The following is a 25,928-nucleotide window of genomic DNA, read 5'->3' on the forward strand; positions in this document are numbered from 1 at the left end:
TGTATTATTCCTGTTATAAATGTTGTTGAATTAACGTTATCATTATTATTTCTGCTTTGATAATTATTCATTTCAAATAATGGTGGACGAGCGGGTTTGATGTCGTCGAGTAGAACTACATTTTTATCAAGACTCGTTGCTCCGATCGACTTTCCACACGAGTACTTTTATTCATAAAATTGTCCAAGTAACCTTATTTTGTTGAAAAATATTGAAAAATATCTGTCATTTCAAAGTTTTGGGGTGTGGACCATCGGGGGTAGTCCGTTCCTGACTTTGTAGCAGAACAACTGACTCCTGCATGAAAGCCCATCGACGGAATTCATTTGTTCAGTCAATTACCAAAATTTGGATGATTTTGAATATTCACTTGAAAAGTTATCAAAGAAAAACCTTTTTCATTTTGTAACTTCGAGGGCCCGTAACTTGGTTACGAAGACTTTTAGGAAAAAAAGTTATATGAAGTACTGGTGATATTTTGACCCCATCTATACATTCCCGAGAGGAAAAGAGGAAGTCCAGGGACACCCTGTATATATATACAGGGTCCTGCAACAGTGGCGCGGTGTTCCATATCTTTATATAGGAAGCAGATAGGAATCTAATTTTCTATAATATTACCTTATTGCTCGAGCTCGACAAAATAAAAATATTGGCGGTCATACAGGGTGTTCGATTTTTTCTGGGCGGATCCCAACTGTGTCTTTTTAAATGGCAACCTATATTTTTTATCGCTTTTTCGGTTTCTTCATAGAAAATAAAATAAACTTTATGTATATCTGCACTTCGAAAATATTGACGGTTTTCGAGATATCTAGCATGACAGGTTTTTTTTTCCAATATTCGTCACTCAGAATATTTGAAATTATAAAGTGGTGCCAAGTCCAGTTGAAATTTTTTTTTGGTCGAATATTCTACATTGGTAACTCTCTCAAACGATATATCTGAAATCGACCTGTGATATACAGGGTATGAAAAACCGCTTGCCAAATATTGTAAATGAAAATTTGCAAAATCTTCCTCAGATTAAATGGAACACCCTGTATATTATTGATCCATAAGAAGCGCCAACGAAACCTCTACAAATTTCATTAAGTATTCCCTATGGCTAAGTTCAATAGTTTTTCTTAAATGAGCATTTCTTTCGAAAAATGGTCATTTTTTCAAAGCGAAATCCATTTGACGACTGATAAAAATATACGAAAGATATCTTGTTTCAATTTTGTACATTAGAAGGTGTCCAAACAAATATTTTTTAACGAAATAAATGTATGTACCTATCACTTTTTGCTAAATGGAAAATTATTTTTTCATTGGATGCAGAATTTCACTCATAAATCGTGCAATATCAAACCAAACAAGTTAAAAGAAAGAAACATTATAAATAACTATTTTTTTCATGTTATTATATTCATTCAGAGCTTGAGTTCTAGATATTCAAATTTGTCAACTGGCAAATTACAAAACTACAAAAGGGAGAGTTTAATTAAGGTTGATAATGAAACTTTTATAAAATATGTTCAACATGTCTTCCATTTTCTTGAATGCAGAGCTGAAGTCTATGTTTGAAAGACTGTTCTACCCTGCGCAAGACAGCTGGTGTAATGCTGCGAAAAGCATTCGTTATTCTAAGTCGCATATTTTCGGGAGAAGTTGGTGGCTCAACGTAAACCATATTTTTTATGTATCCCCATAAGAAAAAATCTAGTTTCGTCAAATCTGGTGATCTAGCGGGCCACCGTACAGGCCCATTCCGTCCTATCCATTTATTGGGAAATACTTCATTTAGATGATCTCTCACTTCTGCCGAATAGTGAGCAGGTGCACCATCATGTTGTAACCACATTCTATTGCGGAGGTCAAGAGGAATATCATCTAACAAACCTGGTAAATCATTTCGTAAGAAATTGAGATACATTGCACCATTCATATGTCCCTCAAAAAAGTATGGACCAATTACATATTCTCCAATGATGCCTCCCCAGACATTTATCGACCACCTATGTTGATAATCCACCTGTCTCAATAAGTGAGGATTTTCTGTCGCATAATAATGGTAATTATGTCGATTTACAAATCCATTTTTATGGAATGTCGATTCATCCGACCATAAAATATTATTGAAAAAATATTCGTTTCGACGAATTTTGTTCATGGCCCAATTGCAAAATCTCACTCTTTTCTCGAAATCAGCATACAGTAGTTCTTCATGTAACTGAACGTGGTATGGATGCAAGCGATGTTTCTTCAATACTCGTTGCACTGATCTCTCACTTATATCCACTATTTCCCCAATTTGTCGTTGACTCCTACTAGGATCTTCTTCAACAGCAAGAAGAACTTGCAATTCATTATCTTCATTAGTAGCTGGCTTGATGCGCTCATGTTTGGAATAATTAATAGATCCAGTTTCAACGAATCGTCCCAAGACCTTTCGGAAAGATCTTTCATCTGGATGCCTTCAATCTGGATACCGTTGAGAATAAATTCTACTTGCCAATAAACAATTCCTGTCTGATTCACCTAATATGAAAATCATATCAATCAAATCACTTTCTGATAACAACATTCTGATGAAATTATACCGACAGTTCAACTTCACGATTGACTAAAAATTTCAATATTCATTTGCAGCCAAATATTTTGTTCTGTCATTTGCCAGACTTCTTGATTTCCAATAAATATTTCATTCGCTGAAAGGTTGTTTTAGACCGAAAGAATATGGCACAAATTCCGAGATTTTTGAAATTATTGTAACTATTCAAGAACGTCCATTTTGTGGTGTAATTCGCAACTTGTTTATCTAGCAACAGGTAATTTTAGGAATGGGCGATATTTTAAGAAAAGGGTATTTTTTGTATATTCTTATCAGTCGTCAAATGGATTTCGCTTTGAAAAAATGACCATTTTTCGAAAGAAATGCTCATTCAAGAAAAACTATTGAACTTAGCCATAGGGAATACTTAATGAAATTTGTAGAGGTTTCGTTGGCGCTTCTTATGGATCAATAATATACAGGGTGTTCCATTTAATATAAGGAAGATTTTGCAAATTTTCATTTACAATATTTGGCAAGCGGTTTTTCATACCCTGTATATCACAGGTCGATTTCAGATATATCGTTTGAGAGAGTTACCAATGTAGAATATTCGACCAAAAAAAAATTTCAACTGGACTTGGCACCACTTTATAATTTCAAATATTCTGAGTGACGAATATTGGAAAAAAAAAACCTGTCATGCTAGATATCTCGAAAACCATCAATATTTTCGAAGTGCAGATATACATAAAGTTTATTTTATTTTCTATGAAGAAACCGAAAAAGCGATAAAAAATATAGGTTGCCATTTAAAAAGACACAGTTGGGATCCGCCCAGTCGAGCTCGAGCAATAAGGTAATATTATAGAAAATTAGATTCCTATCTGCTTCCTATATAGAGATATGGAACACCGCGCCACTGTTGCAGGACCCTGTATATATATATATATATATATATATATATATATATATATATATATATATATATATATATATATATATATATATATATTATATATATATATATATATATAATATATATATATTACAATGTAGGTTTTCACGGATGGTAGAATATGATGTGTTGTTCTTCCGGGTGTTCATCCGTTGGGTACTATTCGATAGTCGACGTTTCGCCATCATCTCAGATGGCATTATCAAGACGAGTTACTGCTTCGCTTCGTAACAGTTACACCTCCCCGGAAGAACAACACATCATATATATATATATATATATATATATATATATATATATATATATATATATATACTATACTATATCGTTTACTTGAACTATATCTGTTACAGTTTATTACCACAGGATCAAAGAAACGGCCTGTATATATATTATCACTTTTATTTTAAGAAATCCTCAAACAGATGCAATATTGCATGGGCAAAAATACGAACGGGAAGCAATTGTTGATTATTAAAATTTGAGTAATACAAAAGTAACATACGTTGGTTTAATTGTTCATAAAAAATTCCGTACTTAGCATGTTCTCCTGATGATTTAGTAGAAAACGATGGAATCATTGAAGTAAAGTGTTCCTACAGTTTTAAATTCGAATTTCCTCAAATATCAGTTGCTAACAGAGAATTGAAATATTTCAATAACAATCAAGAATTGCCAAGAAATCGCAATGATTTCTATTCGATACAAAGTCTTCTAATTATTTTATAGAGAAAAAGTGGTGTGATTTATTCATTTGGACTTGGCATGTATATTTTCAATAAGAGTACAACGAGAAAATCAATTTTTGGAGGAAAGGATGCCCAAACCTTTTTGTGAATTTTATTTATGCTATATTTTACCAGAGATAGTTGATCCCCAATATGATTTAGAAATTATATAAACTTTAGAGAGGACACAATTAACTAAATTATTGAAAATAACCAGAAAATGAATCCTGTTCTAGCCTTTTTTGAAAATGGACTCGTAAAAACTCAAAATATCATGATGAATGCAGTGAATAAGGAAATTATGTCTTAGCTAAGTACAAGGAATATTTTTCAGCAGAGTTACGATTTCGAAACATTATATGGAAGGCAATGGTTAACAGATTCCGCAATGAATTTCTGCTTATTGGCTTTGTATAAACAACACCCTCTTGAATCTATCTTATCATTTACAACGAATGAAACTTACGCCATGCATTGCGGCAATGCATTGGAATACACTTTTTATGAAGAATTACCTGAAATCAAAGAAAACTCAAAAATTATTCTTCCAATAATAATTTGTACCTACCTACTCTTCTGAATCGCAAACCATTGGTTCTTAGCTTTAGCCGATTTGAAAACTAAACAGTTTATATACATATATTGATCCCAGATATAATAATATTTCGAATGAAGCCCACCTTTATGGAGGAAAATTCCAACTTTTTTTTCAAAATTATGTGAAGATTACAAACAAATGTTTATAACTTAAAATGTGTACGTTGAAAACTGGAAGTATCGCTTATATCACACAAAGAGATGGATATAACTGCGAAGTGTACTTATGTATTGCATTTTTTCAGTCAAATTTAAAAAAAATATTCTTTGATAAAGCCAAACAATATGGATTCATTCAGGAATGACCTGATGAGAACAGTTTTACAAAATCAAAATCAAAAAGATTTTTGTCTAATATGTGGATTTACCATCGTACGAACTCTAAATACCAATTGCGAAACATGTCAAAGATATTTTCACAACTCTTGTATCAGTTTTGTAAATCATAAATGTTTACTGTGCAATATTTTTCTCACTGCCACATACTCAATCAATTTCAAGTACATAACTATAATAATACTCGTAGAACGATACAAACTTTAATTTTTTTTCCTAAGACACTTTCCATTTTCTACTGTGTTTGAATATTTGAATTGAAATAAGCTGATGTCGAATTATTCAGTTGTTAATAGTGCTGGTATAGTAATAAATAAATAGCGTCGATTGAACTGAACTTCATTATTCGACATACAAATAGCGACTCAACTCGCTCTTTCTCAAGGGACCAGGCTTGTCGTTACATTTTAGACATAGTTGCCGGTTTTAACAAAAGTATCGAAAATGAATATTTTGCATAATTTTAAACATATTGTTTACACAAGATGTCATTATACAGTGTGTCAATTTGAAAACTTCCCACCCTCAATATCTCCCTTCCAGTACATAATATGAAAAAATGGTCAGACAGGTCAACTTTATTTGCAAGGGGGACACTCTGAATGAATATTTTCAACCCTCGGGGTTCAACCCCCTAGGGGGGGTGGATGTTACCCTCAGAATTTCAAATGGAAAGGGGGGTCAAGTGGCACATCATTTTGAAGGGCATTCAATTCGCTTGCCGACGGTGCCCTCATTTATTATTTTCCGATCAGCAGTATCCGAAAATGTAGTTCTAAACTAATAGAAGTAATTAGAATTGGCCTATACTAAAATGCCTGGTTATCAAGTTAGTATGCAAAGAAATACAATTTATTGACTCTCTTATAAGTAAAACTTGTGATGACGGGTCAGCTTTTCAACTTTCCATCAGGGGTAAAATTAGACAAGCCTCAAAAAATTTACATTAATTAGTTATCTGATTTCGGTGACTTTCATTTGGGTTTATTATCGGATTTAAAACTCTTATCCCTTTTTTGTTACTTCTGCTATAAAAAGTATCGTTTTTTGAGCAAAAAAGGTGTTCATCGCATTCAAGCCATTTGGTAGTACTATCATTTCAGTTTCATTTGTTGAGCTGATCAGCGATACCTTAGAAAGTGTATAAATTGTAAGAATAGTTTACACTATCCAAGACCGAATTGAAATAATTTTTATTTATGGAGAGGTGGGCAAGTGCGCACGAAGGGCGGCATCTCTTTTTAATGAAAGAAATCCAAATCTTAATATAAGTCACCGGTATGTGCTTGATTTGGTGACAAAGTTTTCCGAAACTGGTTCGGTGAAGAATAAAAAAAGGAATAACCCCAGAGTACTGAATGAGGATGCTCAAATTGAGGTGTTGGGAACATTTGCTGCAGAGCCGACTAGCTCCTTACGATCAGTAGCAGAACAGACGGGAATGTCACACGAGACCGTAAGGAAAGCACTGAAAATGCACAAATTTCATCCATATAAAATGCAGATTCTCCACGAGCTCCATGAGGATGATTATGACAGAAGAATAGAATTCTGTGAAATCATGACTCTTCGAATCAATGCTTTACCTAATCTTCTGTTCAATATCTGTTTCAGTGATGAATGTTCATTTTTCCTGAATGGCAATGTTAATAGGCAAAATTGTCGCTATTGGAGTGACGAAAACCCTCACAATTTTCGAGAAGGACATACACAACACCCACAAAAAGTTAATGTTTGGGCTGGTATTCTTGGAAATGCCATTATCGGACCTTTATTTTTTGAAGAAAACTTGAATGGTGATCTGTACCTAGATATGCTTCAAGCACCTATCGATCCACTTATAACTCACGAGCTCGAAACTCAAATTGATGCACACGGTAATTTACTGTTGCAGGAAGATTTGTTACATTTCCAACAGGACGGTGCGCCACCTCATTATTTTCGCCCCGTCCGACAATGGTTGAACGAGCGATTCCGGGAGAGATGGATTGGCAGAAGGGGATCAATTGAGTGGCCACCGAGATCACCGGATTTGACTCCATTAGATTTTTTTCTTTGGGGATATCTCAAATCTGTCGTTTATAAAACACAGCCCACTGATATGGATGACCTCAAAGGACGAATTACAGCAGCATGCCGGTCAATTAGTGGTGAAGTTTTCCAAAATGTTCGAGAGGAGTTCGAAAACAGACTGTATTACTGTTTAGAGCAGAATGGACAACATTTTGAACATATTATCAGATAAAGCGTAACAAGATGGTTGAAATTTGTTTTTTGCAATTTAGTATTTTTTGTTTGCACTCGATGCGTATTTCGTTAACTAAGTAGTTCTACATTCCTCTCACATCCACGAATTCGAATATTACTCAAGGGTTGGAACGATGCTACCTAGTACGATGCTCACCTTTTCCAATAGTCCATTACAATCATTTGTTTTGAATACCAACCTGAATACCAAACATCTAGTGCGGGCGAGTTTTAATCATTTATTCTTATTCACTTCTAATCACCGTTCGTTTGGAACGTTATTGTTCAAAAACTGCTCATCAAAAACTAATGAAAAAGGTATCATTGGCAAGAGAATTGAATGCCCTTCAAAATGATGTGCCACTTGACCCCCCTTACCATTTGAAATTCTGAGGGTAACATCCACCCCTCCTAGGGGGTTGAACCCCGAGGGTTGAAAATATTCATTCAGAGTGTCCCCCTTGCAAATAAAGTTGACCTGTCTGACCATTTTTTCATATTATGTACTGGAAGGGAGATATTGAGGGTGGGAAGTTTTCAAATTGACACACTGTATAAGTCTTGTCATTTCAAATATTTCTTTTATATTTTCACCATACATTGTAACTATAACGAAGAAACAAAAAATTACTTCTGTTATAGTGAAAAAAGATAATAACAGAGACAATAAAGTTGTATAACTTTGAAAATGTCCGTATAGGACGAAACTGCAGTAACGTTAGTTACAAATAAAAGTGGTAAAAAACATAGAAATTTTCATTTCTCTTTTCATTATGATTTCCTATCACATTGTAACGGCTACGTCCATCAACTTTTGTTAAATATTCTAATATATATTATTTATACTTTCACTTTTATTTAATTTATTATTTGAAGGTACGTTACTTTTATATTTTATTTTTGTGATTTTTATTGTGGAATAGGCCTACTGGGGAAACCACAAGGTGAGGAGGAAAAAGGTGAATTACTTGGGTAGTTTTTCTACCCGGCAAAATATTTTGAGATGTAGGTCTCATTCAGCACCTTTCTTAGTAATGTAATGTAATTATGCAAAAAAATCCCCATTCACAAATATTTTGATGGAGTTATTGAATTTTATTTCAAAAGCATATAATATAAGGGTATGTGAGGGGGGTTTTTCTACCCGAAAAAATATTCTGAGATAAAGGTATCATTAGCACCTCTCATAGTATAAAATCATGCACCAAAATTCCCATCTACGAATATTCTGATGGAGTTATTGAATTGTATTTTAAAAGCAAATAATGGGTGTGTGGGGGTTGTTCTGCGAAACAAAATATTTTGAGATATAGGTCTCATCCAGCAACTCTCCTAGAACGTAACTATGCCAGAAAATCCCTATCAACGAATATTTTGATGGAGTAATTGTATTTTATCTTGAAAGCATATAAGAGTGTGTGGGGGTTGTGTTTCAGCCCGGCAATATATTCTGAGATATAGGCCTCATTCAGCACCTCTCATAGTATGTAATCAAGCAAAAAAACACCAACTAATATTTTGATACAGTTATTGACTTTCATTTTAGAAGCATATAAAGGTGGGTAGGGGTTGTTTATCTGTCCGGCAGAATATTTTGAGATACAGGTCTCATTCAGCATGCGTGTATAAAATCCCCATCCACGAAGATTTTCATGAAGTTATTAAACTGTATTTTGAAATCATTCAAGGGTGTATGATAGTTGTTTTTGTGCCAGGCAAAAAATATTCTGATATATAGGTCTCATTTAGCACCTCTCATAGTATGTATCATGCAAAAAACCCACTGATGTAGTTATTAAATTTAATTTTAGAAGCATATAAGGATGTGTGGGGGTTGTTTTTCTGTCCGGCAAAATATTCTGAGATATAGGTCTCGTTCTGCGCCTCTCATAGTATGTGATTATGCAAAAAATTCCCATCCACAAGTATTTTGATGGAGTTATTGAATTTTATTTTAAAAGATATGAGGATAGGTGAGGGTTGTTTTTCTGCCCGGCAAGATATTCTAAGATACAGGTCTCAGTCAGCACCTCTCATAGTATGTGATTATGCAAAAAATTCCCATCCACGAATATTTTCATGGAGTTATTGAATTTTATTTTATAAGCATATAAGGGTTTATGAGGGTTGTTTTTCTGCCCGGCAAAATATACTGAGAATAGGTCTCATTCAGCACCTCTCACAGTATGTCATCATGCAAAAAAGCAAAAAAATCCCCATCCACGAATATTTCGAGAAACGTGTCTCAATCAGCACTTTTCATAGTATGTGATCATGCACAAGAATCCCCGTCCATTTTGGAAGAATATAAGGGTGGGTAGGGGTTGTTTGTCTTCCTGGCAAAATAATTCAGCACATCCTTCAAAGTATAGAAAAATGCTGAAAAGCATCTAGAATACTTTCCAGGAGAATTATTTTGTTTTGAATAAATGTTGATTGTATTAGTAATGACCATCAAGTATTCCAAATAGTTTGTGACGAGCAAGAACATGTAATTCAATATTCATCCGGCAAAGAACATTCTGCAGGAAATATTCATTAATTATTGAATAGAGTAGCTGTCCTTCAATTTGCAACAAAGTTTGGGTGCTGCTGACGACCGTGTGCCATAGGCTCTTGCTATAAATACATAGCGTGGCTGCCTTGACACTCGGTATAAGTTCTGCTACCCGTACGAAGCCGGGTCAGGTCGGTGGTTAATAATGGTATCATAAGTAGATTTTGATAGAATTCAATCATACATTTTTATTAATAATAGCTTCTCTAAATATAAAAGCTCACCAACATATAAAACAGCCAGTCCATGAAGAACAAACTAACAACTATAAAAACCTACGTGACTAGGGTCACAAATTGTGCAGTAATGTTTGAAATCCATATTCTTTGAAATACATTTTTTGTAGAACTCAAAATTTCTTACTGGTTTATAGGTATTTAATGTTTACAACATGAAAAGTTAACGAAGCTAAATCATTAGAAAATATGCTGAAGTGTAACAAAGAACAAACAGAAAAATTCACCCCAAAAAGTAACTGCACAATATTGACCACTGGAGAGTTGGTTTTGGTAAAAGTGAAATAATGCCTATACAGATTTCACAATCATCAAATCATCACAACCTCAACAACAATACACATACCTCACAACTAACGTCATACCTTATATTCCCATTTTGTCTGAGAAATTGAGACGCGTCAGTTATAAATATGATGACACCCAAGTCAACTCGACAAGTTTTTATGTCAGTGTTGATGGTTTGACCAATCAACCGACAACTGCAGTAGCAGAAATTTGGGAAACTAACCTGAAATGCCATCGGGAAACGAATCCACATGTTTCTAGAAATGATATGAAATCTAGAAAGGTTAATGCAGTCAAGCTGCTGGAAAATAATTCCATGAAAATCAAAAAATAAATAGATAAGTACTTTTTGATCATTTCCATATAGATTTCAATTTAAGAGCCATCGATAGACAGCTGTTTCAGCCTATTGGGCATCGTCAGTATCGGGCAGGCGGTCCTCGATTGAAGACAAAATGAGAAAAATCAAGAAAGTACTTGATAAAAATAGCTGCGTAAACGGAAGCGAAACATAAGTGGAACCACCTATTGGTGTGACACCCAAGTCAACTTGCCAAGTTTTTATATCAGTGTTGGTGGTTTGACCAATCAACCGACAACTGTGGTAGCAGAAATTTGGGAAACTAACCTGAAATGCCATCGGGAAACGAATCCACATGTTTTTATAGAAGTTTTGAAAATCAAGTGATTGAGCTAACCCACAATATTGCCTATGAAGGAATGAGAATAATTTGAAATCATAACAAAAAAAATATTATCCGCAAAATGGTTTTTCAGTTTTCTTCCCAATAAATAACAGGACAGGTAATTCATTATTATACTCATTGAGATGAATCTAAAAATTTAACAATAAATAAAAAGTAGTAGTTTAGAAAACAAAATGACCGACTTATGTATTGCCTCTTAAAGGAATGAGAATAATATGAAATCTTAACATTTCATATTATTCTCATTCCTCATGCAAATTAAAATTTGCAAAATGGTTCTTCAGTTTTTTCTCCAATGCATAACAGGATAGGTAATTCAATATTACACTTATTATGATTAACCTCCAAAATTTTTCTTGAATAAAAAAAGTAGACAGGAATTACTAATTCTCTTCTTGATTTTATTCATTCCATAATGCTACAGAAATAAGAGTTTCTGATTCTAATTTGTTCGAAGATGTCCGAGTGAAACTTAAAATCATTGGACAGATAACTTTTTATTAGTTCAATGCTTTCGTAGCTGAAATTGTACACTATCAGTTTTTCAATAAGTAGACCATGTGAAACACAGTCAAATGCTTTACTCAGATCACAGAATACTGCAGCTATATATTCAGAACTTTCGAAGCTTTCAGTTATTTTCATTGTCAGATCTAGTATTCCTGATACTGTATTTCTATTCTTGCAAAAACCATACTGCGAATTAGTAAAAAGGTTATTTAATTCAAAATGATCTGCTATTTTTAATGCCATGCATTTTTCAATAATTTTTGATATTATAGGCAGCAACGAGATGGGCCGATAGTTAGATGGGTTCATTTTATCTCCTTTTTTGTAGATGGGCACCATTAAAGCTTTTTTCAATACTGAGGGAAATATGCTCTCCTTTATACACAAATTGATAAGTTTGCATATAGATATAACAATAAGATCTGTAATACATTTTATTAATTCTACATTAAAACCATAAATGTCCTTGCTAGGTTTGTTTTTTAGAGATTTTATAATATCGCGCACTTCATTGTAAGTTATATCTGTGAAAGTGAATTTAGTTTTTATGTTGTTAAGTTTTTTTAGTATCTCCATTGAATCCCTACTTGTATGATCTAATTCCTTGACCAAATATTGTGTAACATTAACAAAATAGTTATTTAAGTCTTCAGGTGAAATCTCAATATTATTATCATTTGGCTGATTTCTTTTATTATTAATAATTTTCCACATACACGAAGCCTTATTTTTTTAATTATTTATTAGGTTATCATTACTGATTTTTTTAGCATGCTCAATTTCTTTTTTGTATAAATTATTTAATTTGTTTCTCTCAATTCGAAGTTCATGTGTTTTAAATTGTTTGTATAAATCATTCATCATATGCAGTTGATCTCTTCTGCACCGAAGTTTGTCGTCGAACCAGGTATTGTTTACTTCACGAGGTTTAACAGTATACTTTTTTTCTGGGAAAGCTTGTTGTAGAGCACTGGATAGAATATCAATGAAAATACTGAATTTTTGTTCTATTGTTATATCAATATTATTTATAAAAGACCATGAGTTATTTTCTATGAGTTTGTAGAAGATAAACTTACCGCGACTAGTTATTGGTCGACACACTTTAAGTATCTGTGATTTCCTTAGAGGTTCCACGGCAATGTGAATAGACTGCCCACGGTGATCTGTTATATCGGTTTCATATGTATTTATAATATACAATGATAGATTGAAATTAATGAAAATATTGTCAATGCAATTTTGTTGCCTAGTATTTTCATTTATTGTTTGTTCTAGTCCAAATGTACCTAGCATATCACCTAACATCATGTTATCACTTTCATTTGTACCAAAATGTACATGAAGTCTCCTGCCACAATAATATTTTTATCTGATCCTATTCTAATTAATATTTGTTCTAGAGTATTTAAAAAAGTTTTAAAATGTCCCAAAGGTGATCTGTATATAGATAAAACATATGTATTGCTTGATTTTATATGTCCACCACATATTTCAATACTTTGCTCAATACAATAATCTTTAAGAAATTCAATAGGCTCCATTTTAAGTTTAACTGTGCACAGAATGGCAGTACCACCGTGTATCATGTTGTTTCTACAAAAATAGCTTACTACAGTATAGTTACTTATCTCTAAAGTATTTATTTCGTCCTCTGTTAAAAAATGTTCAGACAGACAACATATATCAAAATTTTTGTCAGCTAAAAATGCTTCAAATAAATTAATTTTATTTCTGGCTGATTGAATATTTAATTGAAAAATTGATTGAGATGCACTATTCATTATCACAGATGGGGGTTCACAAGCATGTTACAGCCTACATTCAGATATAGAGAAAAAGTGTTTTTATTTCATAAAGGTGATTACGAAGGGCTGAACAGCTACTTAACCAACATTAATTGGTCATCTGAGCTTAATTCGGAAATTGAGTAAGCAGTTTCATCCTTTTATGAAATTTTATTTCTAGGTTTTACTCGATTTGTGCCACAGCGATATATAACTAGTTCAAAGTATCCTAAATGGTACGGTTCCTTTCTGATTCAACTTATCAAAAAAAAGAACTCCTTATTCAAGAAATTAAAAAAAAAACTAAATTGGATTGTGATTACAAAGAATACTCCAAGTTGCGCAAGGAAACCAAGTATCATATAGATAAATGTTACCTGCTATATCTATCTAATACAGAAAATATGATCCCTACTAACATCAAATATTTTTAGTCATTTTTCAATTCATTGAGGAAAGATAAAAAGGTTACCTACTATTATGACATATAATGGGTTGAACTTTGACACCCCTAAAACTATTGCCGATGCTTTTGCGGTACATTTCAAATCTTGCTTTTCGATTCATTCACCTGTTCAAAATTATGTACCAGACCATATCAATTATGATATTAACACGTTATCTTTCCACACCTTCAGTGAAGTGGTAATTGAAAATAAATTGAAAAACCTAGATGTCTCAAAGGGCGCGGGTCCTGACGGAATTCCGCCAGTATTGTTAAGGAATTGCTGTCACAGTTTATCACATCCCCTTAAAATACTTTTTTAAAGATCATTTGATACAGGGATTTTTCCAGGTGTTTGAAAAAAATCTTTCCTTTCTCCAGTATTCAAAAGTGGAAACAGAAATTTTATTCAGAATTTCAGGAGTATCTCGAAAATTTCTTGTATTCCCAAAGTATTTGAATCTTTAATTACCGATGAAATATTCAATAATTTCAAACACGTCATAATAGATGAACAACATGGATTCTACAAGGGAAAGTCTTACTGCCACCAATTTGGCTGTCTACCAAAACTTCATCACAAATAAGATTGAGCAAGGGTTCCAAGTTGATGTTATCTACACGGACCTTGCTAAAGCCTTCGATTCAGTTTGTCATGAACTATTAATTTTAAAACTTAATAATCTTGGAATAACGGGCAGATACTTGAAATTTATTGAATCCTACCTTTCCGGTAGATCGCAGAATGTGAGGATAGCTGACAGTGTGTCAGAAACAATTCATGTGACTTCAGGAGTTCCGCAAGGTTCGCACATTGGGCCTATATCATTTCTACTCTTTATTAATAATGTTAAATCAGTGTTTAAACACTGTAATATCTCTCTGTATGCGGACGACCTTAAGTTTTTCAAAACAGTGCAATCTACCAATGATATTGAATGTATTGAGAATGACCTAGGTAGCTTTTGTACCTACTATGATACTAATTGTCTAAAAGTTAACATTAAGAAATGTAATGTGTTGAGATTTTATAGAATAAGACAGCCTGTCATTGGAAACTCTTCGAACTGTCAAAAGCTTATACGATTTGGGAATAACTTCTGATAAAGATCTAAGCTTTATTGATCATGTCAATAATATCTATAATGAAGCATTCAGAATGCTCGGATTCATAAAAAGGAATACCAGCCATATTAGAATATGCTATAAAGTCATTATACTTTTCACTGGTTCGAAGTATTTTGGAATATAATATTGTTATTTGGTGTCCTCTTTATGGTTGTCATAAAGAGAGACTTGAAAAAGTAAAAAATCGCTTCTCTAAATATATAATTTGGAAACTTGGCCTACTCTACTTTGGATTTACCTCGCAAATGAGGCTGTCTGTATTAGATTTATTATCACTTGAGGACAGACGTAAACTTGCAATGGTTCTATTCCTTCATAAAATAATAAACTTCCACTACAATTGTTCAGCTATTTTAGATGACCTTTGCCTTTCTGTTAACTCAAGATCCTTAAGAAGCAATCACATTTTTCATTTGGGTTGCGATTCCACAAGACTAACTATGGCTTGATGGCAATAAGTTGTAGGCTTCAAAAAAATTTCAATACATACTTTTCAGACTTGATCTTTTTCATTTGTCTTGTTTAAAATTCAAAAAAATGGCAATCAGACGACTTCATAAGGAGATTGTTCATTAAACTTCTGTATAGACCTTAATTATTATTTTTATTTTTTTAATTTTTATTTATTATTTGAACTTAATGTACTACTTGACAAATGAAAATGCATACATTTATTTATTATGAAGTAATAACTTGACTCTAGGGTTTGTGTGCACATTGATATAACATTTGGGACTTCGTTACAATTCTGTAATGTACTTGACATAGTTACGTTTTTGTTTTATAATTTAATTGATCATTAGTGTTGAATGTCTTTAAGCTTATTCTTGTCTTTTTTATGTTCCATTTGGTATTTTATTAATATTTTGTGGTGTACTGGACTAATGAAAAATAAATAGGTTTACTTATTTTTAAGCAATTACAATAGTTTATATTAAGGATTTTACTTGTTGGGTTCATAACTGAACTCTAATGCTTGACTGGTTCCAACAATTGAAACTTTCTTGTACCATTTGGGATTTTATAATAATTCTGTAGTGTACTTGACAGATAAATAAAAAATAAATAAATTAATGTTGATTGAAATTTCAGACTAGTTTCATTACATTACATTATTGTTCAGGTGATAGAATAAATACATAAACATGATTTCACTGTTCAATTTCCATTATAAATGTTCTGTTAAATATAGGAAAGCGAAAAGATGGAAAGAGCTTCTAAGAAAATTATAAATCCTGTAACTTTATTACTTTGAAATGTGAAAGTTTTGCGACATTATTTTTAGTTATCCAGGCAGAAATCCCTGTTAATTTCCTTTTTCAAAAGTAAACAAACATATACAAACCGTGATAACTGGAAAATCAAAATATATTTATAAGTAGCTTTCCGGAAAATAACACCTACGTCAACTTGAATGAAAAAACAAACCTGATAAGTAGGCAACAGAATACCAAAAAAAAACAGAACCAGAAAAGGTAAAACCGGCTGACCATAAATTATGTCATAAAAATATGCATTGCCAAAATCCAAACCAGTGTCATTGTCACAATAATCAATTTTTCATTTACCTTTAGCCGGTTGAGGTTGCCATCGCGAGCTGCATTATATACGACTATTTTGTAATCCATTTTGGCTAACACTTTTCACTAAACAAATCACAAAAAGCACAGGAGTCAGTTACTAAACTTTCATTATTTTCTTTGCAGCCTTCTGCCACGGCTGATTTGACAAGGAACACTGACAAATGATTCTACACCAGATCCGATGTCCGATGAACACGGAACGCGGGTATTCTCGTCGGCCAATGCTCGACAATGCTCTATCTGGCAACTACTAGATGTACTATGACATGATGATGGTATATTAAATAAGTTCAAAGTATCACCGCGAGATGGCCACATGATGTACTTTTCGTAACGATATCAGCTTTGTAGTAGACTAACCAAAGATAGCATAGCCACTAATTTGTTTTCAAGATGAGAAAACCAAACTATACCCTGTTCTACAGTATCATTTATATTGAATTTTACTAGTTCGGACTTCCATTATCTAATTTGATGTAATATAATTTGAAATCTCTGAAAAAACAAATAAAAATTAAAATATTGAAATGGATAGCTAAAAATAACAATTATATTAAGCAATAAAACGTGAAATGAAATACAATGAAATAAAATTAGGAAAAAATTGAAATGAATTAAAAAATGAAATAAACATTAAAAAAGATCTCAAACTACGTTTCGATTTTTAGTACACACAAATCGTCTTCGGGTGATGATATCACTATTCCTCCGAGGAATGATTATTTATAGGCCATTCGAACGCTTTCACCTCTCCTCTTTTATCTCTCCGCTTCACCGGTTTAGCGGAAATTGAACTTTTTTCCGCTTGATTAAAGGTTATCATAATATATTGCGTATCTCTACGCTTGCTTGACTGAATGCGTCGTTGTACAACATATATGCAGCTTCTCTCAGCTTGGATCCACTTGATGTTATGTTGACGACTTCAAACATGCTCTGCTATTCCCGATTTGCTGGTTTCTCACCGCTGAAGGTTTCTCTTGTGCTTGGCAATGTGAGCTTTCCATTGCCTCTCAGTTAGGTTATGTCGCACTTGGACCAAATTCTTCTTATCTGTTTCGACAATTTTCTGATGTAGGGAAGAGCCAGCACTGGTTGTAACGGCTTCTCTTCTTCGTGAGACTTGCTGTCTTCTATTATTGTAGATCCTATATCGGTGAAACCAAGAGGCCATTGCCGGCACAAGAGAAACACACAGCTAGGAGAAACTGGCAAATCAGCAATAGCAGAACATGTTTGGATTCATTAACATAACATCAAGTGGTTCTAAGCTGAGATCATCCACAGGGAGGAAAACTGGGTCAAGAGGAAGTTTACAGGAGCTGCATATATGTTGTACAACGACGCATTCAGCCAAGCAACCGTAGAGATACGCGACACATGGAAACCTTCAATCAAGCGGTAAAACGGTCAATTTTCGCTAACACGGGAAGCTGAGAGAGGAAAGAGGGGATAGGTGAAAGAGTTCGAATGACATATAAAAAGTGATCTATCGAAGGAATAGTCCAGTCATCACCCGAAAACGATTGTGGATACTAACAATCGAAACGTCGTGAAGTAGCATGGTTGCTTCACGATCTCAATTGACACATACTTAACCCGAAAATACGGTTCAGTTTTTTTTTTTTCGGAAGCTTGGTAGACACTGACAAGTCAGACGGCTACCAAGTAGTGAAGAAAATAATTTCAATATAAACAAAATACTTTTTTCAACAACATTGAAATATAACTCAATGTATTCATAAAAGAAACTGTTTCACTTTTGTTAGCATTTGTTTCATACAGACGATAGCTAATAATTGTGAGTTGGTGTTCATCCATTATTCGAATGGATGAAAACTTACTGGTGGAATGGTAAACAACCTCCAACATTGAGTAGCATAGTATTCAGTGTAAAATAGTGAATAAAGACCATAAAAATTCTTTGAAGTGACATAGGTGAAAGTCTAGTTCATCGTGGATACTCATAGCTGTTAACAAATAGTAAGTCATCTCAATGAGTTTGTTTACTGCACGTTCACATAAAAGAACCAGTTAACAACAGATATTTTATCAATTCAACCTTGAATCAGAAGACCGAAGCTCTATACCACCAATGGTCGATTTGTATTGTCTGGAATATCTGCAACATAACAGTTTTGTGACATCCCTGCTAGTATTTTGAATAGTAGACAGACGATATAATATAATATTCAAAAAACATAGACAACAACAGATGAAAAATTAAGTGACAGAATATATTCGAAGCAATGTCGCTAAGGTTGACAAGGTCTCAGAATATATCCCAGAACGCTTCTCAAAATGCAGTGAAGGTTCCGAAAACTACCTCACAAACAAAAAAATGTGTAATGAATACAAGCCGTATACCAAGTGACGAAGATGCATTTCTTAAACTGAATAAGGAAATAGAGCATTTGCGGATGGCACTGGAATTGAAGGATAGGGAAGATTCTGATAGGATAGAACACTACGAAAAAGAAATACAAATTCTAAAAAGAGATAATGAAGAGAAGGAAAAGTATATTAAAGAACTCAAGAGAAGAAGTGAAGATTTTGAAGACGAAGTCTGTGAAGCAGAAGAGAGTTTTATACTCGAGTCCCAAAAATTCCAACAAACAATAAGTGAACTCAATGAAGAAATAAGCAAAATGAGAGAAAACACATATTTACTACAAGTAATAAATGAGGAAAACGAATCAAAAGTGAGAAAACTTGAAGAGGACATGAAAGAACTAACCGAAATGCGGAAAAATATGTTGACTTCTATCGGAGTTTTGACAAAGGAAAATGATTTATATTCCGATGAAGTGAAGAAAATCAAGAATGAATTCCATATGTTTAAAATGGAATAACTTGAACAACAGAAACCCGAGAAAGTAAACGAAGGATATGGAAAGATAACAACGAAAAAAAAGGAGAAATGAAGAAAAATCAGTACGAGGATAAAATCCAAAAAAAGTTGAAACTCAAAAATAAGTGTGATCAAGAAAAATATACCGCCAGAAAAGTACTTCTAGTGTGTGATCAATTCGGTTTGAAGATGGCATCAATGTTGCAGGCAAGACTACAAACTCCTCCAACAAAAATTAATATTAATATTCAAGCAATTGTCAAGCCAAATGCTCTCCTCAAAAATGTTATCGTAGATATGAGTAACTTAGCTAGGGATTTTACACTAAATGATTTTATAATAATAATTGCCGGTTCAAATGATTATAAAGCAAGAAAGCACCCTTCCTTCCGAGATTTGAATGAGAAAATTAAAAGTTGCGGCCATACAAATATAGTTTTGGCTGGTGTGCCATACCCACATAGCAATAGATATTCCAGGTATATTTCATGAATATACATTCAAGGATATTGTATTATGCCATGGATATATATATATATATATATATATATATATATATATATATATATATATATATATCTTCTGGAGAATATTCCCTGGAAGTGCTCCTGGCGAACCTTTGATATATTTTAAGAATATTCCTAGGGAATATTCTTGGAATATCTTATAATATTCTTAGAATATGTAAGGTATATTCTATTAAGAATATTCCAGGAATAGAACCCGAGGAATATTCATAAAATATTCAGGATATTCTTAGTTTATTGTAGGAATATACAATAGGGAAACACCATAGATTATTCTTTAAATACATTTTATGAATATTCTAGGAATATTTGGAATATTCCAAGAATGTGACGAGTAAACGCTATTAGGCATGTATATATTGCATTTTGATGCAAGATTCACACAAGTAATAAAATACATAATATTCATAAACAAATATATTTTAAAAACAATATACACTGAAATATTTGACGTTTCAACCAATATTAAAAATAAAAAATCTAATTCAAAATATTTATTCACTGAATAAAATATTTCTGAATACTGTCATAATACAAATATTAGAAATGTATTCAAATTAGGATGTTCCTACTCTCAAACAAATGTATACTAAAAAATATGCTAAAATAACAAATCTGTGAATTCATCAGCACTAATTAAAAAATAATAAATATATCATTTCATTGAAAAAAAAAATGAATTACATCAAGAAATAGGTTAGGTTAGGTTTCTCACTTACAAAAATAAACCCACAAATGAAGTATTCAAAATGAGTGGTATGATGGATTCTTCAATGAATTTCACTTACTTAAAGTCATCCAAACTTTGCTCACTAGAATAGTTTTCCTTATATTTGTCCAACAATGCATCAGCCAGTGTTTCAATAGTAATACCTGGAACAAAATGTACATTAACTTTCATTATCACTATTTGAATAAAACTGGAATAAAAATCAAATAGATATTTTTCGCATAGGTTACTCATGAACATTTACAACATTTTATGACTTGGAGAGCAATTTGCATTGTCTTGTTGAAAAGTACTCATTACGTTTTCAGTTCCTTGGCGCACTTGCCTGTACCAGGTACCACTCTGTTTCCTTTTGGGCAAATTGATACTATCTTGAAAACGAGTGATAAAAATTATTAAAACAAATGATACAAAAGAATGTGTCATTCACTTACTTTTCTCTATTGAAGATACACAACTGAAATCACTCTAGTTCAAACATGTACTTAGTCAAACCAACAAATCCCACACACCAACTCTCCTCGAACCTAAAATGAGGTATAATAGGTTAATCACCATGACTTTACTATCGATAATATTGCATTTTATACTTACTTTTCTTGAAGACTGAATATATGCAACTCTCCTGTTTGAAGATCCAAAATCAAACTATTCGCTGTACTGCAAATTGGACAACCCCAAATTATAAATGGTACACTGAACGTGACAGAATTATACTTTGATAATAACACCAACACACCATGCATTACACACGCGAACCTGCCACGTCAACCGCCATGTTGAATCAAATGTCGAATTTAACGCAAAGGTACCAAGTATTAAGGGACAGCCGCTTTCACAGAGCTTATTCGACTGTCGCGCGCTACACTTCAATTGACCAATGAGAAACGTTTACTCCAATTCTTCACTTCCCCATTTCTCTGTTTCCAGGATTTTTCGCTTTGTAATTAAATAATTTCAAATACAAAAAGACAAATAGGATGAGAATTAACCAATTTATTGATGCAATTGGTTCATTTATTAGCCCATTCAAATTTTTTTGTCGTTTCCAACAGTTGCTGTTGGAGCAATTCATCCAGAATCTTCGCGTTGAGTTCAAAAACTGGTTAACACCATCAGGGTTATATACATTAGGTTATGCATTCGATTAAGATCTTCAAATATTTTTGTTTCTAATAATATTCAATTATTTGAATACGTTATTATAAGATAATTCAAAATTCCATTGTATAGAATATTCCAACATATACCGTGGGGATATATTTTAAGAATATACCATATGGTATATTCGATCGACAATATTCTTAGAATATTCAAGGGAGAATAATCCATTTATAGACATTCTATGCACATTCTTTCGGGAATAATCCTGCCATATTCATTCAAGCATATTCTATGAATATTCTAAAGGCATATGTATATATTCCAAGAATATTCTACGAATATTTGGAATATATACGTTCGTTTTATGATATACAGAGAATATTCCATGAATATCTGGTGCTGTGTGGGTATGTCGAATCTCTTGGGAAGATCAACAATTTGATTAAAACATTCAACGACAAACTGAGTAATTACGCTGCCAAATTGAACTGCTACATGGAAGGTCAAGTCTTATTCTTGAACACCAACGATTGTCGTTATAGCTTAAGGAAACGGGAGATAACTGATAATCTAATCGATTTAATTGTATTACAATCTATTTTTTTACCTAAGAACCTAATTTTTGTAAAACCGTCTGATAATTCCGAGCTCACTTGTATCGATGAGCAGTCTCTTGAGTTAGAGAGAGATCCATGCACTTCTCTTTCGGAAGAAACTGATTCTCAGAATTTTTTGTATCCCAAATTATCCCAAATTCATCATCTGTAGCTTACCTTCCGAAATGCAAATACCCGACACGACACCTCGCACCGACTGACTCGATGACTCACTGTAGTAACTCAAACTACAAAAGGAACGTACGTATCCTAAGCCTCAATATCCAGTGTTTATCGAATAAATTGAACCTTATTGAACCACTACTATACCAGTATGACCCAACATGTTTATGTTTTTGTGAACACTGGTTGACAAAAAATGAACAAATCGAAAACATCCATATTAACAATTATACCGTTGTAAGTAGCTTTCATCACATATCACATACATGGAGGCTCTATCATATTTGTAAGAAATGATCTAGTCTCGTATTCTGAATCAGTAGGATTTTTAAATAATTATTCCATTGAAAATATAATCGAATGCTCTGCAATATCAATCAATAAAAAATGTTGCGTGGTGAATATATATAGGCCACCAGGCGGTGATCTACAAATTTTTTATGATCAGCTATCCCAGCTACTAACGAAGGCATTCAGCTCTTTCACCTATTTGATGCTCTGTGGAGATCTTAACATCGATATGAAAGGAAAAAAAAATGAATCGAGAATCCTAACTGATATTTTCAGCTCCTTCGGAATGTCATCTATGATTAATAATTACACTAGAATTTTTACTATCAATAACAAAACTAGTTTTTCATGTATTGATGTTGTTGTTACTAGTCACCCTGAACTAACCAAAGTAATTAACTTTGATCCAGGTCTATCTGACCATCACGCTCAAATAACTGATATTACTCTTCATATTGATATTGAGAATAAAATTGAAATAGAAAACCCGTACTATACCTACCGTAGCTTCGATGACGCCTCTGTAAATGAATTCTGTTTTCACCTTGAGAAGACAATGCGCAATATGCCATCCACTAAAATGAGCAATGTAGATGAGACCTACGAACTCTTCTTAGGAAATTTTTTATGGTGCTTTGATTTAGCCTTCTCAAAAAAAAGGAAGGTAGCTAAAAATCGAAACTTTTCGGATAAAATAATCTTATCAGACAAATTGAAAAAGGACTTAGAAAATCTAAAACACTTAGACTGGTTGAGGAAAAGAACTGATGATATTGAAATTAAAACTCACTATATAAAAATGAAAAAAGAAGTGGATAAAAATATTAAAAAAGAAAAACGCGAATTCTACGACAACAAAATAAAAAAATCCAGCAATAAATCCAAAGCAATCTGGACTATCACAAATGATTTTACAGGGAAATCCAAAAAACAGAAACAATTAGAAATCTCTTATGAAGGTCATTTAATCACGGATCCAAAGATTATCACAGATCTATTTGGCAACTACCTATCCACTGTTATTGAAAAAAAGATGACTGAACATTTCGGAAATAATATATCGAAGTCGTGCACAACCTCCAACAGCATGAGTAATTCTCTTGTATTCATATCGGCCACTAAAGAGGAAGTTGAAGAAGTTATCGCTAACTTATCTAATAAAAAATCCACTGGATTAGATGAAGTCCCGGTTGATATAATAAAAAAGTGTGCTTGTATTATATCACAATACCTTGCTGGCATTATAAACCTATCAGTGAATTCAGGCACTTTTCCTAGTGTTCTGAAATCGGCTGCCATCATTCCCATATTCAAAAAAGGTGATACGAGCAACATAGAGAACTACCGCCCAATTGCTCTCCTGAGCATATTTTCCAAAATCATTGAAAAAATCATTTGCAAAAGAATTACAGATTTCTTCACAAAGCATAAAATAATTACTGATTTCCAGCATGGTTTCCGCCCTGGCCTATCTACCGAAACAGCCATAACAGAACTTGTCCAACACATTAATGATCTGATGGACAAAAATGAGTATGTAGTTGTCATATCGTTTGACCTAACGCGGACATTCGACACGGTTAATCGTAATTTCGTCTCCGAAAAAATCAACAACCTAGGTCTACGTGGCCCAGTGAACGACTGGATAACGTCCTTTCTTGAAGATCGGAAGATCATCGTGAGAATCGGTGAAACCAAATCGAAGGAATACGATTTAGATCTTGGAACACCGCAGGGAAGTGTCATGGGTCCCTTGATCTTCCTTACTTATGTCAATGACTTGCCTCATAACATAAAGGACGGTAGAGTTTTCATGTATGCTGATGACACCTCTATTGTGGTGTCTGACACTGATCGCCAAAGACTACAGCAGAAAACTGACTCAGTTTTGAAAGATTTTGCGGATTACTGTATGCAGAATACACTAATAATGAATCAAAGTAAGACAGTAATAATTGAGTTTCACACAAAACATGGAATACCTTCTAATTTCACCTTCGAAGTCAATAATAATATTGTTGAAACCTCCACTTCATCTAAATTCTTAGGAACGCTTATAGATTGTAACCTAACATGGGAAGATCAAATACAAATAGTATGTGAAAAAATCAACAAAAGCTTTTATATTTTGGCAACACTAAGAAATATTTTGAACACAGATTCATTATTACAGGTTTACTATGCATTTGTGTATTCCGCAATTTCCTACAATATTATAGTATGGGGTCAGGCATCAGACATAACAAGAATTTTTGTTGCTCAGAAAATAATTATAAGGCTTATCTTTAACATTAGTAGTCGCCAATCATGCAGACAGGTTTTCAAAACTAAACGGATCCTCACGGTTACATCAATTTATTTAATGAAACTATTATCATATATTTTCAATAACAAACATTCATTTCCCATTGATAGTGATTCACATTCTTACAATACCAGAAATAAAAATGATATCAAATTGAACAAGCCCAAACACTCCTATTACAAAAAATCTCCCATCAATGCAGGCTGCCGTTTTTTTAACTGTCTTCCGAAAGAAATAAAATACGCGGGATCCCTGGCGGTTTTTAAGTATAGACTTAGGGAACTCCTTATCAGAGAATGTTTCTATACTGTTGAGGAATTTGAATTATACTTTTCAATTTTGAGATGATATCGAAGTGTATTTTACATAGTATATGTTAGTCATCATTGTGCTTGTCCTGTTTGTCAATTAAAACTTAATGACACTGTTTTTGACTTATTCTATCTATTGTTAACAATAGTTGGAAGGATTAATAAATATTTTATTTTTATTTATTTATAATGAAAAATAAAGAATAAATAGCAATTTTAAATTTATAACAAAATACATTTTTATGAAGTATGAAATCAAAGAAAAAATCTGATTGTACTCAAAAATCCTAATGAACTCCCTTTATGAATTGGCAATATCGAACAAAAGATCACACACTCATCTTCCAGAAGTAATTGTTACGTAGTACAGAAAAACTAATTATGTGA

At 33.0% G+C, this 25,928-nt stretch overlaps 3 protein-coding genes across 3 annotated transcripts in view; 2 read left to right on the forward strand and 1 right to left on the reverse strand.

Moving 5' to 3' along the window:
• The window catches only part of LOC111512544 (protein fem-1 homolog CG6966), a 452,752-nt gene extending 435,920 nt beyond the window's left edge, over positions 1 to 16,832 (reverse strand). Inside the window, exon 1 of the mRNA XM_074179254.1 lies at positions 16,629 to 16,832. Coding sequence (XP_074035355.1) covers positions 16,629 to 16,688 — 60 coding nt within the window. The 5' untranslated portion in view covers positions 16,689 to 16,832. The remainder of the gene's footprint in view (positions 1 to 16,628) is intronic.
• The window catches only part of LOC141484161 (uncharacterized), a 59,352-nt gene extending 42,451 nt beyond the window's left edge, over positions 1 to 16,901 (forward strand). Inside the window, exon 3 of the transcript XR_012466510.1 lies at positions 16,767 to 16,901. The gene's annotated coding sequence lies outside the window, so the exon portion shown is untranslated. The remainder of the gene's footprint in view (positions 1 to 16,766) is intronic.
• A 3,205-nt stretch (positions 16,902 to 20,106) lies between these two features.
• Positions 20,107 to 25,664, forward strand: LOC141484160 (uncharacterized). The gene has a single exon (XM_074179251.1). The coding sequence runs from the start codon at positions 23,128 to 23,130 to the stop codon at positions 25,576 to 25,578; it is 2,451 nt and encodes an 816-aa protein (XP_074035352.1). The 5' UTR covers positions 20,107 to 23,127; the 3' UTR covers positions 25,579 to 25,664.
• Positions 25,665 to 25,928: the final 264 nt, after the last annotated feature.

This window comes from Leptinotarsa decemlineata, unplaced genomic scaffold (assembly GCF_025532065.1).
Source record: "Leptinotarsa decemlineata unplaced genomic scaffold, Ldec_3_MD MMD2_tig00004839_RagTag_RagTag, whole genome shotgun sequence".
Taxonomy (NCBI): domain Eukaryota; kingdom Metazoa; phylum Arthropoda; class Insecta; order Coleoptera; family Chrysomelidae; genus Leptinotarsa; species Leptinotarsa decemlineata.

Bases quoted from the DNA above. Each gene is read 5' to 3' on its own strand.
- LOC141484160 (XM_074179251.1), top strand. From the start codon at position 23,128: ATGCTCTGTGGAGATCTTAACATCGATATGAAAGGAAAAAAAAATGAA.